The sequence below is a fragment of the Leptonotus elevatus genome, chromosome 6 (assembly GCF_054856555.1).
Source record: "Leptonotus elevatus isolate MCC_2025b chromosome 6, RoL_Lele_1.0, whole genome shotgun sequence".
In the NCBI taxonomy this organism is placed as follows: domain Eukaryota; kingdom Metazoa; phylum Chordata; class Actinopteri; order Syngnathiformes; family Syngnathidae; genus Leptonotus; species Leptonotus elevatus.
In genome coordinates, this window is record NC_141244.1 from 4,257,516 (window position 1) to 4,272,107 (window position 14,592).

The window sequence follows — 14,592 nt, forward strand, 5'->3', positions numbered from 1 at the left end:
CCTCAGCTCTGATCTTGCTGCCCCCAAAGAGCAGAAAAGGGAAAACGGGAGGAAAGAAGAGTGAGATGGGGCGGGGGCAGCACGTTTGGGATAAGGTATAAGGAAAGGAACCAGAAAATAAAAGTCGAATTTAGGTGGACATCTGTAGACGTTAAAAAGGCCAGACTATTGCGCCATACTTTCTTTCTTTCTTTTTCTATTTTTATTTTATATAAATGGTTACTAGTTTCCGATATAATATAAATGGTTCCATAGATTTACAATGGGATGTGATGAATGGAATCGGACGTATACCACCAACATATAAATTAAATTTACTCTCTGGATACAAAACAATTTATTGACCAACCCAGCACAACACAAAAATATATTCTCAGAAATAAGAAAACCACAACAAGAGTTCCAGCATGTAACCACCATATAATGGCATAAACATGTGACAAAATATTTTGTGCAAGCGACTCTTAATTATTTTTCAAGAAATTGATATGCCCGTTAAATAACATAGTTTCATATAAAATGCTATGTCACATAAATATACATTTATATTACAGTTTACACAGCTCTTGATGAATACAAATTTGTCTTTCATAGGTTTGGGTGTTTTTGTGATCGGGTGCCAAGGGCTCTTTACACTCTGCGAATACAGTAATAAAGTCCCACAATTAAAGGGTCTTCATGCTTTTATAGGGACGTCAAAGAGAGTCTTGAAATGCTGTTTTTCCACACTCAAAAAGTTCCTTAAGAGCTCTGGAGAAAAAGTTATACAAAGACACATTTTGTAAAGTTTGTGTAGAAAGTCTGATGAGAAGTGCTTGTAGTACTTGAAGAAATATCTCAGAAATGTGGCACGTCTGATGAGTCCTCAAGTTACTGTATTCAAAATCAATAAATCACTGAGAGCGTCGAACTTTTCTCCATTCGGCTGTTAACTTCGGATGGCCGTCTTTCTGTCTCTGTCTTTGTTCTGCAAGAGAAAATGACTTTCAGATCATTGTGTACCCAAACCAAATACACGATGAAAACAAAGTGGAATCAAATACCGACTTTTTATTACCATGAATACAGTATCTTTTTTGTTTTGTTTAAATATTTAAAATTCAAGGTAACAAGTATTTTAAAATGATCAATTTCCTATTTGAATTAACAACAGGAATGCTATGTCTGTTTGTGTCAAAGAACACACACACACACACATATTTAAACATGTCTATTTTTACTGTCAAATTAATGTTAATCTGAAATCGTTAATCTAAAATTATTAATTAAAGTAATGTGCAGAAAGAAATATATAAATCACGTTTTCAGTGTCGCAAACAGGGGCCTCAGTTGCTTCCTTTCTCCCTCCTGTATCCATTTAAGAGCCCCTGTAGGTCACGGCGGTAGCCAGCTAAAAGGTTGGGACCATGGTCATTTTTCAACTTTGCAGGCTATTGTTTGTATTATGTCAATGGAAAGAGTGATGTGTGATGTCACAAACACAAAAATCTGCTCATTTTAGCATTCCTATATATGTGCACAAATTATGGTTGCCGAAGGATAACAAATAATAATATTCACAAATAAACCAACACAAACTGTACAACGCTGGTTGTTTGTTGTGAAATAGTGAAAAAGCATAATTTTTAAATTCAAACGTGATCTTATCTCTGTTTTTTATCATCTATGTTTGACGTAACTTTTTAGTACCCAAATGTAGTGCCAAATCCTCCTCCGGTGAAAGTGTTGTGAGTTTATGTGATATGATAGAAAGTTGACCTCACACTGTAAAGTGGTCGTTTTTACCGCAGAATTATCTCTTCAAATGAGTAGCAGAGACTTGTGACTTTTAATTGAATGTGATTTCCATCTGACATCATGAGCTGGCATTTGACAGGAGAGTATTTATCTGTGGTATCAGAGCAGCGCACTCTTGATTTCCTGGCTGCTGGACTGCTTCTCTATCTGGCCAGGAAAATAACATCACTTTTTCCCTCCCCCTCACTTCTCGGCTACTATTAAACTTTCAAGTAACGCCCGAGGGATTTCAGCAAACGGACTACTGAGTGATACGCAACACATCATCCCCGCTTCGTTTATTGTTTTTTCAGGGCTGATGTTTCATAGATTAAGTCACAGCTGACAAAAGATATGCAGCCTTTCATAGACAAGAGAAATAAAATCCAGAGAAACTTCATTTAATTAGGCTCTAAATGCACTGACAAAGTAGTAGCAGGGTTAGGACTATCCTCTCTCCAGGTGAAGCGCTCTTTCTTCTTGGAAGTCGCCCCCTTTGTCTGTCCTCTCCTGACTCCCGTGTGGACCAAGCTTAAATCCCACTCATCAGCCCCAACACCTGTTCCACATTTCCTTCCAGACTGTGCAAAAGGTGTAGGTTTTTGGAGAAAAAAAAAATCTGCTTGGCCCACATCAACAACGTGATAGATATCAGGCCAAAATGAGGGGCTGAGATTATTGGATTAGGGCAGGAATCTGTCCTCACACTCACTAAAGTGAGTTGAAATAAACAATCGTTCATTCAGGCAGATGAACAGAGAAAGTCATTATGTGGCTTGCATTATGTTATTGCTGCTTTGTTTACATAATTCTGACACAAATTGTAGAAAGAGAATGTGATTAGTTCAGCCTTTGGGACGAGAACAATCCTAACCACAGAAGCTGCTTTTGTTTTACATTGATCACCAGCAAAGACAGCATTATTGTCCAAAATGGAGGACTGCGGTTATGGTTACACAATGAAACATTTGCCAAGTGAACCATGAGAGGATTTAATAATATTACAGTGATTAATGGACTAAAGGAACATTAAACCATAGTAATATTGTTGCCTAAACCACACAGCTGAAAAATACAATTGTATTTTGTTAAGTAATATTTTAAGACAGTTGGTACAATTTGAGAATAATTCGGTGCCGGTGTTTTTCTTATGTTATGCTATTTTAAATCCTCATTATTGGTCAAGGTATTTGTTGAATCAATGTGAACTTATATATTATGTCATATATGGAGCAGAATCACTCACTCAACTTGTTTGAACAAAATTGTAAGCAATCGGTTCATTGTTAAAATATCATAAATGTTGTTTTTGTCATCAAACTAGTATTGCGTATTATTTAGGTAACACTATGGCCATGGTTTAATGTTCCTTTATTTAATTAATCACACTAATCTTGAATTTTAAAGGAGTGAACTTAAAAAAGCAGAAAAAAATACTTAACATTTAATTTTTTATGCTGTATCAAAAGACAACAGACAAAACAACATATTACGTTATATCCATCATATCATATTACATTTACATGGTAGAAATAAATAAATACTGGATCACCCTTCAATAATCATAGTCATATATATGTGGCGGCATGGCTCAGTGGTAGAGTGGTCATCGCCCATCTGTGAGGTTGTGGGTTCGATCCTCACCCCTCGTGACCATGTCGAAATGTCCTTGAGCAAGACACTAAACTTCAATTTCTCCCAGTAGACCTGGCAGCACCTTGCATGGCAGCAGCCGACCACTGGTGTATGAGTGTGTGTTATTATAGTTTTGGAATTTTCCTTTTAGTTAGTTTTTATTTCGTTTAAAATATTGTTTTTTAAATTTAGTTAGGTTTCAGGGTGGTTCTTTTAGTTTTTATTAGTTTTAGTTATTTAAAACAATATGTAGTTTTAGTTTAGTTTGAATATTAGTTTTCTTTTTTTTTTTATGTATTACTTGTGTGCAATATTTAACAAACACCCTGATAAAATGAAAAAAGTAACACATTTCTTACCTAGCGTTGCATTTTGGCTGAGTTAAATAAAAAAGTAGGTGAGCCAAGCCGTTGGAGCCAAAGTCAAGCACGCAAAATTTTCGCCTAGGAGTGATGTCATCTGAAGATGCTTTTCTATTGGCTGCTGCTAGATGATGTCACTTCTGTGTGATAATTTTTCAAACGTCCTTATTCCGGTAAATATTGAAATAAATCACATTTAAAATCAAGCCCAAAGGCTCATGCATTAAATTAATTACCAAAGGCTAAAAATAAGGAATTTTTTTCTATAATTATAGTTGGTTTTAATTAGTTTTTGTAAAAATAAAAAAAAACATTTTCGTTTTTATTTTATTTAATGAAATTGCTTTTTGAATTTTAGTTTTAGTGTTTACACTAAAAGTGTGAATGTGAGGTTTCAATTGTAAAGCGCTTTGGGCAACATATGGTGTAGTTAAAGCGCTATATTAAAAAAAGTAAATTTACCATATATATATATATATATATATATATATATATATACCCAAAAAGTAGCTAGCCTGATAAAGGATTCAATTACTTCACCATCAACCAAAATGACAACATTATAGGTAGTCATCATCAGACTGTGGAAAGTCGACATACAAATCATACGGTCCTCCAATTTGTATAATTAGGAATTTACTTGTGACCGCCATCACTTGCACTCGTGCCGCTCTGGGTGCTGAGCGACAGTGCCACAGCTGCGGGTGGGGGTGGAGGGAAGTCTAGCTGGGGTGTGACTAGTTCAGTCAAAACAGGGGGAGGGGGGTCGAGGGGGACTTTAAGGCTGACTGGGTAGTCAAAACAATCTCCTAAAGACTGATTCCGGCACAGTCGCATGACATCCATCTCTTGCTCACCAAACACGCACACAAGCGTCCCATCGGAGCCATTTGTCCGATACTAATATGATTACCTGATGACGTTTACTTTAGATACGATGTGATGATCTTAGCATATTGTGTGAGTATTCTTGATTTATCAAGGTGAAAGAACTTTGTGTTAACTTTAATGTGAAGACAGTAAACATTTACTTATCAAATACACAATTTAATTTGAATGTTTTTTTCCTGTGAAATTCAATCCAGGTGCAGATTTTCCACGCTCTCGGTCTAGTTCCCTGTGTTAATCCATCCCGTGAAATGCAAACATCTAATTTAGCTCCTGGCAGAAAAAAAGAGAGGAATAGCTGGCTGGAAAATATAGTTTCATTGGGTTGCATTCTCTGTAAATCATATATGGAGATTGGTATTCAAGCATGAAATAAAAACTGCTCATATTCCTTCAGTTCGGGGAGTGAGCTATAGTATGTAGTAGATAAATTAGCACTTGGAGTGTCTCATACACACTGTAATTACATCCCAAAAAATGCATCAGTTTGACAGCAGATTAGATTAAAGGCTCACATTTAAATAGTGCAATAAAGTAGACGTTGCAAGTGAAGTAACACATTAACTAGACCTCACTCTGCCATTATGTGGCTTTGATACATTAGACATGCACTTCACACTCACTGTGGTTTGAAAATAAGCATCTTTATGGCTTTTGAAAATCACTGGGTTAGTGTTCGGTTGCTTAATCCACCACATGTACAACCCCACACTTTAATATAGTTTTTATAATTATTCACAAATTAAGATGAGCTGTGTCTGTCAGCCGCTGTCACTATCACTATCATTAGTAGATGTTTAAAAAAAATATATATATATATAGTAGGGGCTCCGATACAGCATTGAAAGTCTGCCATCGATATCGATGAGTACTAATAAATTAAATGCTCCAATGACATTCACCGATACTAGTATAGAATTTAGAGCTCAGTGCATGCCAAGCCAAGCTATTGCTGTTTGGTTTTGCTTTCGAATGTGGATTTTGGAATTAAATTTGTGATACTAGCGCTGTGCAGGAGTGGATGGTAATTTGTTCATTCGTTGGAATAGGCGTGGCAACTCCAAATTCAACCATAATTTGTGGACTTGGACACAAATGTACGTGTGGATCCTGGGACTTTTTTCTCCCCAGTTGTTAGTTCAAACACCAGCAGCGCAACAAGTTGCCAAGCTGTGCAAGACATTTTGAAATGGTAAGTGATCATTTACAAAAAGGAAGCAAAGCACGCAGATTCCAGGCAAATGGCCGTCGGTGTTGATATCAATACATAGATAACCTCGGAAGGGCTGCCGTGTTGAACGATTATAAAATATCACTTGTTGCTTGTATAATAGCTGCATGTCTGATGTTTTAACAAACTAATCCGTGTCAAAATCGCAGTTATTACAGTATGAACTTTTTGGGAGCCAAACACACGGCTTGCTCTATCTATTCTATATTTAGTCTCCACAGTGTACGTAAGTAGCATGCAAACTGACCCATACAGCATTCATGATGTTTGCTACACCAAAGGGTGCAACAATAACCGAACCAGATTCAACGGTTTGGCACAATGCAGCGCGAAATTCTACTTAAGGTAAGCCATTTGATCTGAAAAGAATAACTATTTCGTAGTTAGAACAATACGGAAGAAATGCTTCTGCTGATTATAATAACACATTTTGAAATAATTCAATGTTGTACTTTGGACACGGTAGGTGTACATCCTAGGTCTCAAACTCAGGTCCTTGAGGGCTGCAGTCCTGCATGTTTTAGAGGTTACCATCCTCTAACACAGATGAATCAAATGATTAGGATTGTTATGTTTCTGCAGATATTGCTGATCTTTTGAATCAGGTGTGTTGGAGGAGGGAAACCTCTAAAATACAGGACTGCAGCCCTGGAGGACCGGGGTTTGAAATATATGGTGTAGATAAAGCGGTGTATAAGTCTTCTCCATTTACTATTTAGCTCGAATTTTATTTATTTCCCGGAAAATACATATTTTTTCCCGGAAATACGTCTTATGAAGTTACGAATCCAATTGGAATTTGTTGAGTGCAATTTGGAGAAATTCATTCTCGTCACATATCAATGAGAATGATAATTTTAACATACATTTTTCTTCCAAATGGAAGCATATAGACTAAGATTAAGTATACATTTTCCAGATGTTGGAAAGCTTAGCAATATACCGTGTCTAAATTTCATTGTCTTGAAATGAAACAGAGTTTTTGTATTTGGGATAGGGTGGCCATACGGCCCCTGCCTCTGTTGCATGTTGCCAGTCGCCATGCACACTCCCTTCCCCCGTCAATGAACATCAACCTGCAGAAAAGTTTTTATGTTTAGATTAAAATAATTAACTTTTTTTCCCTAGCTGCATGTAGTTTTGTTTGGAGGTTATGCGTGGACAACCGTTTCCCCCTTGAGACCGAATGACAGCAAAACGATAGTTTTACTAATAGATTTTGTTAGTTATATGACCCAGCTTCATCTGTTGCTGTTAAATTGGGCTTTAACTGCTTCCATCTGTGCTGAGAACATACAGACAGGTCCACGCATGACGACATCGAGTCACACACGCTGATCAAGGCGAACACACACACACACACACACGCGGCAGTCATGGGCAAGAATATATGTGAAAATTGCCCCTCCTATATTAGCCACCTTTGATGCACCTCATTAGCATCAGCTAAAATTAGAGACAAAGTGGCAACGGCAGCAGTATCAGCAAATGAGGGTAATTTAGTTTTCATCTATGACCGTGAAATGTCTACTTTCATGCACACAAGTGATGTCATACTTTTTTCCACCCAAAACAGACTAATAACCAAATGACTGTAAAAACCACAGTCATTAGTATGCTCCTAAAAGTGCTATCCATGCAGTTAGGCTCTCATCGACGCATGCTCCATTTGGCCTCCATAAAGAAGCAAAGTGGAGTTTGAGCACACACAAAAAAACTGTCCAAACTGTAGGACAAATGGCAGGCTGATTATCCCACTGAGTCTGTGGCTATTTCTCTCCCTTGTTTTCTCTCCCTCTCCATGTCTGTTTCCACAACTTCCTGCACGCCATTAGTTAGGACGTGTTGAAAGGGCTGTCGCGATGCAGGCCTCCTTAACTGAGCAATCATATAGGGGTTTTTGGATGTCTCGAGAGCAGCAATGAACTGCTTTCTGGCTCTGGAAAAGAAAAACCGAGGAGACTTGGAATGACATGGTTTTGATCAAGTCTGTTGCGTGCTGCACAGTGTGCCCAATGGCTGCGTGGTTAGGCCTGCATGTGTGTGTATGCAAGGGTGTGAGTGTGAGCGGGGAGGGAGTATTATTTTTTTTTTAACAGAGCACTTTCCAGGCTTCTTTAACGTCACCATCAAAGCTTAACGTCAATGTGTTTCTAATAGCAGCAGCTGAATTAAACACTGACTGTACGGGCCTCAGCGCAGGGTAAATCATTTTCAGAACAATTAGCTCATTTGTTGCTCTGCTCTGCACCGACAATGACTTCCAGACTCAGAGAGCAAGTGTGTGTGTGTGTGTGTGTGTGTGTGTGTGTGTGTGTGTGTGTGTGTGTGTGTGTGTGTGTGTGTGTGTGTGTGTGTGTGTGTGTGTGTGTGTGTGTGTGTGTGTGTGTGTGTGTGTGTGTGTGTGTGTGTGTGTGTGTGTGTGTGCCATACAAGCAAGTTACCTACTAAATTTCAGTGGCGGTGTCACCTAATACACACGCATATACATTAACTGTCATGGACAATAGTCACCCTCATTCCCCAAAACGATAGGCCTGATGCACAAACCCCCAAAAAGTCACTTTCCAGCTGTGCTGTCATTTTGCTCAACCACACACATCAGATGGAGACTTTTGTTGGAGGCCACATGTAATAATTTTTTTTTTAACAAATCAGGAACAGTGTACATCACTTTTTTACCATTATCAGTAACAACATCCTTCTGACTAAATGTCAAATATCATAAAATACAAGGCTGCCAAACGTATTGAAGGAGTTGGATTTTTGTCACTTCTATTTCTGAACATATACAGAAGTTTCTTAAATTATGTTTATGACTGAATTTTGATTAATGGTATGGAAATAAGGATAACATTGTAAGGGGAAAATGCCTGAATGGCAGATTGACTGATTGTCTCAGTGACTTGAAATTTTACTCTTCATGCTTTGGGTCAGAAGAAGTGGCCCAAATGTACAGGCAATAGGTAAAACAAATGTTGCTCAACTTTAAAAAAATATATATCTTGTATGAGAATGATGAATTCAACTTAGTCGCTAATGTGGAATACAGTGACCTACAGCAGGCCTGCAATTTTGGGGGATTTTAAATGAATTTCCCTAAAAAAAAAAATAGAAATGCAGTATTGTAGCCTTTCTTTACTGCTATAGAAGAAGTTTTTAAATAACTTAAACGTTAATAATAGGGAAAAACAAAAACCAAGCATGCCTTAGCTTTAGTGACAATGATTAACTGCTTGGAAGGGAAGTTGGCACACATGAAGAATTTCCGTTTATAAAAGCAATTATCCACTCATAATGATTTTTTTTTAAATAATAATAATAATTTAAAAAATAAATAAATAGATAAATAAATAATAATAATAATAATAATAAAACTGAGGATGTATGTATGGGGACTTGAAAATGAGTTTTACTGCCAGACAAGGAACATTACTGGTACCTTTTTTGCAAGTATCACAACAAACACTAAAAACTCAACAACCACGTAAACTGACAAAGAGTGTACTCAGTCAGGACACCAAGTTTAATTTTGCCTTCCCAATCGTTTCCCCTGTTATCACCCGCTCCGACTTTGCCGTGGAGCCCGCTTCCTCCTTTCACTCTTCGACAAATAGCAGAAGTCCATTTTGGAAGCTATGCGGCTTCCAATATTTTCATTGCCGAGACATGGGTTAAGATGCAATTATAAGGTTCATCCATGTTCATTTGCTGTACTGCATTATACAGGAGAGCGTGAAATAATGCTGGGACCAAAACCGCAGGGAATTGTTGTCAGCTAAAGAGTCATTAGTGTCAGAAATTACATGCATCAACCTTCAATGTTGTAGTTTGTGACCACATTACTATTCATATGTGTACTTCTTTACTTAAAGAGTCATTTTAACTGACTATCTTAATGGAGCATCAAATATGGATGAATGTGATAAAGGGGATTTTGTATTTGTTTTGGGAAATGTAATTACAGGGTAGGTAATGAGTATCACTTTAATAACTTTAACCCCATTATTAGAGACACAAAAATATATAATTGATCAACAACACATTGCATTGTTGGATTGATGCACTGTAATATGACTGGAAGTGCTTCTATTTTTTTTTGCACTTTTAATGTAGCCAAGTAAGATGAAATAATTTCAGAGCTACTAATGCAACTAATGCGAATGCAGATTTGCACCATTGCAAAAAAAAATAATAGGAAATGTATTTTTAGTTATTAAACAATTTTTTTTTATGAATAGTTTCCTGAAAGCAAAACTCTCACTCTCTTTGAATCTGCCAAATTATAGAAACATATATTGGACCAGTTGTGCACTGTAGGTGTCTAGTGAGTGTATATGAAAAATGTCTGCAATAATAATAATAAGAAGAATAAGAAGAATAATAGCTTGGATTTACTGCATCACATCTTTAAAGGGCCCTAATGATTCTATTGATGTTTAACTGTTTTGTTTTTTAGTTTTGAGAACAGTAAAGAGGAAATTTAGAGGAAATGGTGAATCTAAAATGGCCAACATTTCACATTTTACACCACATTACCTATAAAAACTATACATCATATAACATATGAACACATTACGCTACTGTCACACACGGCACTGCACCGTTGATTTGCACATGCACTCAAAGCACAGACCTTCTTAAAGTCCAAACGGTTTTCAACTTTCTGACTTCTTTGATTTGAAAATCATAAGATGATACTGTTTGACTCAAAGTCGCTAGGTGGTGGTACTGAGCTTGTATTGTTTATTTATTTATTTATTTATACTGCAGCTACTGCTGCTGGGTCTCGCGGGTCACTGCTCTCAGACTAAATGCGAAAGTAAATAAATAAATTCCTCAATCTGTACCAATCTGTACATTGTTTATGGCTATATGTAAAACCCAGCTGTAAAGTTTAGTGATAATTTGTTATGTAGTGTAATCATGCTAATTAACTAATTTACCAACAAATGACAATCCTCGTTCTATATGCCTGTCGGAGGTACAAATTACACTGACATCCGTACAGTGGTAGTGGAGGCAAGGCAACTATGCAAAAAATATCTAATGTTAATCCTTAACTGTCTCGTATTTTTAAGTATTCCTATACTTGAGTGTAATAATAGCTGGCACCACTACAGTGCCCTGCATGAACACACAAAATGCATGTCCGGCATACAAAAGGCTAATAGGAAACAGAAAAATGTGGCTGAGGCTGACGCCCTGGAGACACAGAAGTTTGAAAACAGTTTTCTACCCAGCATGCATTTCCAGCTCCATCATGCATCAGCAGTAGTGAGTTGACAGCAGCAGATAGTATTACACAGCTCCTACTGACAGCGCTGACCTCCAAGCGGCTGATCGATATGGCGACGCGGGGGTGAGGGAGTGAGAGAGGCTCGGGGAACGGGCTTGAGGAAAGAAGTGAAATGGAGACGTGGGTGAGCGGTGGGCACGTGCCAATAAAGAGAAAGCGTGAAAGAGACAGTGGAAGGTTGTAGATCAATTAATGCAATGCGATTCTTAAGTCAAAATTGGCATCAAAAATTGTTTTGGGTTGAGTGGATGGTGCTTTGAAACCTGACAACTCAAATATCAGGGGGAAAAAAAACGGTTTAACAAAATAAAGCAAAGTACAATAGAAGGCCATAGGAAGAGTTAGTCACATTATTTTATCCGGGTACGGTAAAAAAAAAAATAGCCATCGCCAACGACTGGTACAGTTTTCAGTCTTTTTTTTTTTTTTTTTTTTTTCTGTGTTTTTGTTGTTGTTGTTTTAGCAGTAATCGTTTTGACAATTTAGTCTCACAAGACTTTTCAGTTGCCTCAAGGTTAAATGTTCTAATTATTCCTAGATTATTTATAGGAAGTCTAGTGCTCTCCTCTATGGCGTAAACTCTTGTAGGTGCGGAGGAGGGGGAAACACACTGCTGAGATTCAGGTTATCCCTCAGCAAAAGGGTCTCTGGGTTTAGACAGTGAGGAGAGTATTGGCTTTCACACACTGCTGGGCCAAGGGGGGAGTCTGCCAAACGTCAACTCCTTCCTCATAAATCCTGCTAAATGGGCAATGTCCAGATTAGAGAGGCAAAGTTGCGTGGACATCACCTCTACATCACTTTCGCTACTGGAGGTGTATATTATTCAATTGAAATATTTTCAGGTCACTTTTCACCGTAGCCCATTGCTGACACTGACGTTCTCGATCTTATCATCTACTTCATGTTGTGTCTGAATTTGAGTTTAAAATGTTAAACTATATATAGCCTGTATGAGAAAGTATGTGTTAAATATGGAAAATATTGCATCTCTTTTGTACAGATAAGTCCTTGCCAGTCACATTCTTCATGATCTCACGTCAGTCATGACTAAAACGTTCACACAAAAAAAAGTTTCATGATCTGTGTTTTGTTGATTTAATTTGAGTTAGAATTTAGTTGTCCTGTTTTCCTGGTGTCCGTTTATTGTGGCCAACTGTGCTCGTCAACCTGGTCCCTTATGTCATCCAATCAGCTCTCTCAGCCACGTGTATCGTGCCCAGGTGTCTCTTGTTGTCTTGTCAGTTTATTTATTTGTAATTTCCTGCTTTCTTTCAATCCTTGTCGGTTCATTGTCCTGTTCAAGTTATGCTGTTTATCTGCTGTTTAAATGGAAGTCATGCCACATCTTCTTCTTTTTCCTAGTATTTAGTTACTTGTGTACCCTGTTATTTTGGACTTTTGTTTATTCAGTATTTAAGTACCATGTTTGCCTTTTTTTTGTTTTTAAATTAAATTGTTTTTTGAGTGGAAACTTGCATCACTTACATTCCCTTCTTCCTTGCAGTTGGGTCCCCAACACACACATAACATATATTCACTGATATGCCCTTTGTTAAACTATGTATCTGCGAGATTTTCTGCTTATCTGATATATTATTTAACTATGAATCACTTTTGTCAAATGTATGTCCAATAGGTCTAGAAACCACCATGCTCTTTCAAGCCACCTGCCTGGTTAAAACGTCATTCTCAAGAGTACAATTATACACCCCAAAAGCAGACTTGAAAGAATTTCAGCTTTTAATGTCCCTTGGGGCCACTCGGGTTTATAGACTGCGTCACTGATCTCACATCAGCTTTAAACACCTAAATGACCTGAAACCATTAACTGTTGTGACCATATGCTCAACTTTTGTTAATTTTATTAATTTGCTAATTTTTACATCATTTCAAGTGCACTGTACTGTTATTTGGGAATTTTGGGCATTTTGCACTGTATTTATAGAACAGGACAATGACAGTTTCAGCACTTATTGATGCTATATTTAGTTATTTTCCTGCTCACCATTTTTCTTTGGTTGCTGAGGCAGAACGTGCAGATGTGCTTGGGCTGGCCTGACTGGTCAGATCCTCGATTGGGGGAGGAGTTGACGTGGAAGAACGGCGGCGATGGAGCGTGGCAGGGTTGTCCGTCATGAAGCCCCTCGCCCAGGAGCAAAACGTTCCCCAGATGACTGATGTAGCTGCTGGCCAAACGAAGAGTCTCGATCTTTGACAGTTTCCTAGCAATTGAATCAAAGTGACATTTATCACAGTGATGAAGCAAATCATGATGTTGTAATAAAATCAACGTATATTTGGGGATTTTGTCAATGTTGTTAACCAGAGGAGTTTGGTTTGTGTACCTGTCTGCAGGCTCAGTTGGAATAAGCGTGCGTAGCGCCGTGAATGCGGTGTTGACGGAATTAGTTCGATCCCGCTCGCGAGCATTGGCCGCTGACCTCTGACGGATTTCAACAGGGGGAGATGAGCCCGGGGCTCCCAGCCTCTCTAGAACAGCCTCGACGGCTGCCGCGCCTGCTCCTCCCATGCACAGCTTTCTCTTCCTGCTCATCTTGATGTGAAAGGCCGAGGAGGACGAGGATGACAGGCGGAAGGCCGCAGAATTGGTGGAGCGCTCCTCTGAGCCTGAGCCTGAGCTGCCATTCTCATCATCATCTTCGGACAGGAGAGCGATATCGCCGTACAAGAAGCGGCCTGCGGGAGATGCCGTGCGTAGCATTGCGAAGGTCATCTTTAAGTCAATCCCTGGAGCCTCTTTTTGACAGGTATGTTTCAATAAATGACTCAGTAGATACCTAACTGGCTAGAAGTGGTTAACCAGGTGAGTAATAGGCTAAATGATTTTGTTTTTTAACTTGTCCCTTGTAGCAGCGGCGTGTCTGCTAAGTGATGCTAAAACTGCAGTGCAACAGGTGGCTGCAGCTTCCAGGATCCTCTTCTAATCTTCACATCCCAACAATCACGAGGTCAATGACTTAAATCCTCTGGAAGAAAGCTTAGTTTTAATGGCGCACACTCGTGCGTTGTGGATTTGCCTCAATTTGGTTGCTTCAGTCCCAACTAAAAAAAATGACTCACCGCCTGTGGCAGCAGTTTGTTTCTCTCTCTCTCGGTCTTTCTCTTTGCCGCTGTGCTCCACGTGTGCCTGCTGTCTGAGTGTTTCCGTCTGCCTCAGGGTTTATAGCCAGTGGGAGGGCCTAAAGACTCCCCTGCTCCTCCTTCCAAGAGGCGCGGGTCCCTCCGCTGCTGTCTAGAAGTAGGCCAGAGAGACCGGAGGCAAGAGGCAAACCATAGGCAGGAGTTTGTTTTGGCTGTACACCAGAAGCTTTCGGGGGGATTCCACCCTTTAACACAAGCTGCATTGCTCTCGTTTGCTCTGCGACTTTGGTGCCCAC

General features: G+C 38.7%; 1 protein-coding gene across 1 annotated transcript; it reads right to left on the reverse strand.

Moving 5' to 3' along the window:
- Positions 1-464: 464 nt before the first annotated feature.
- Positions 465-14,331, reverse strand: LOC147171838 (basic helix-loop-helix transcription factor scleraxis-like). Its single transcript, XM_086078873.1, has 3 exons — positions 13,540-14,331; positions 13,200-13,416; positions 465-967 (listed from the first exon to the last, which is right to left on the reverse strand). The coding sequence occupies exons 1-3, from the start codon at positions 13,926-13,928 to the stop codon at positions 929-931; spliced, it is 645 nt and encodes a 214-aa protein (XP_085934999.1). The 5' UTR covers positions 13,929-14,331; the 3' UTR covers positions 465-928.
- Between the last annotated feature and the right edge of the window lie 261 nt (positions 14,332-14,592).

Excerpts from the sequence above, each read along its gene's own strand:
- LOC147171838 (XM_086078873.1), bottom strand. The coding sequence starts at position 13,928 with ATGACCTTCGCAATGCTACGCACGGCATCTCCCGCAGGCCGCTTCTTG. Across the intron at positions 13,417-13,539 it reads CCAACTGAGCCTGCAGACAG|GAAACTGTCAAAGATCGAGA; the intron begins GTACACAAACCA and ends TTCAATTGCTAG. Across the intron at positions 968-13,199 it reads TCAGCAACCAAAGAAAAATG|AACAAAGACAGAGACAGAAA; the intron begins GTGAGCAGGAAA and ends TTTCTCTTGCAG.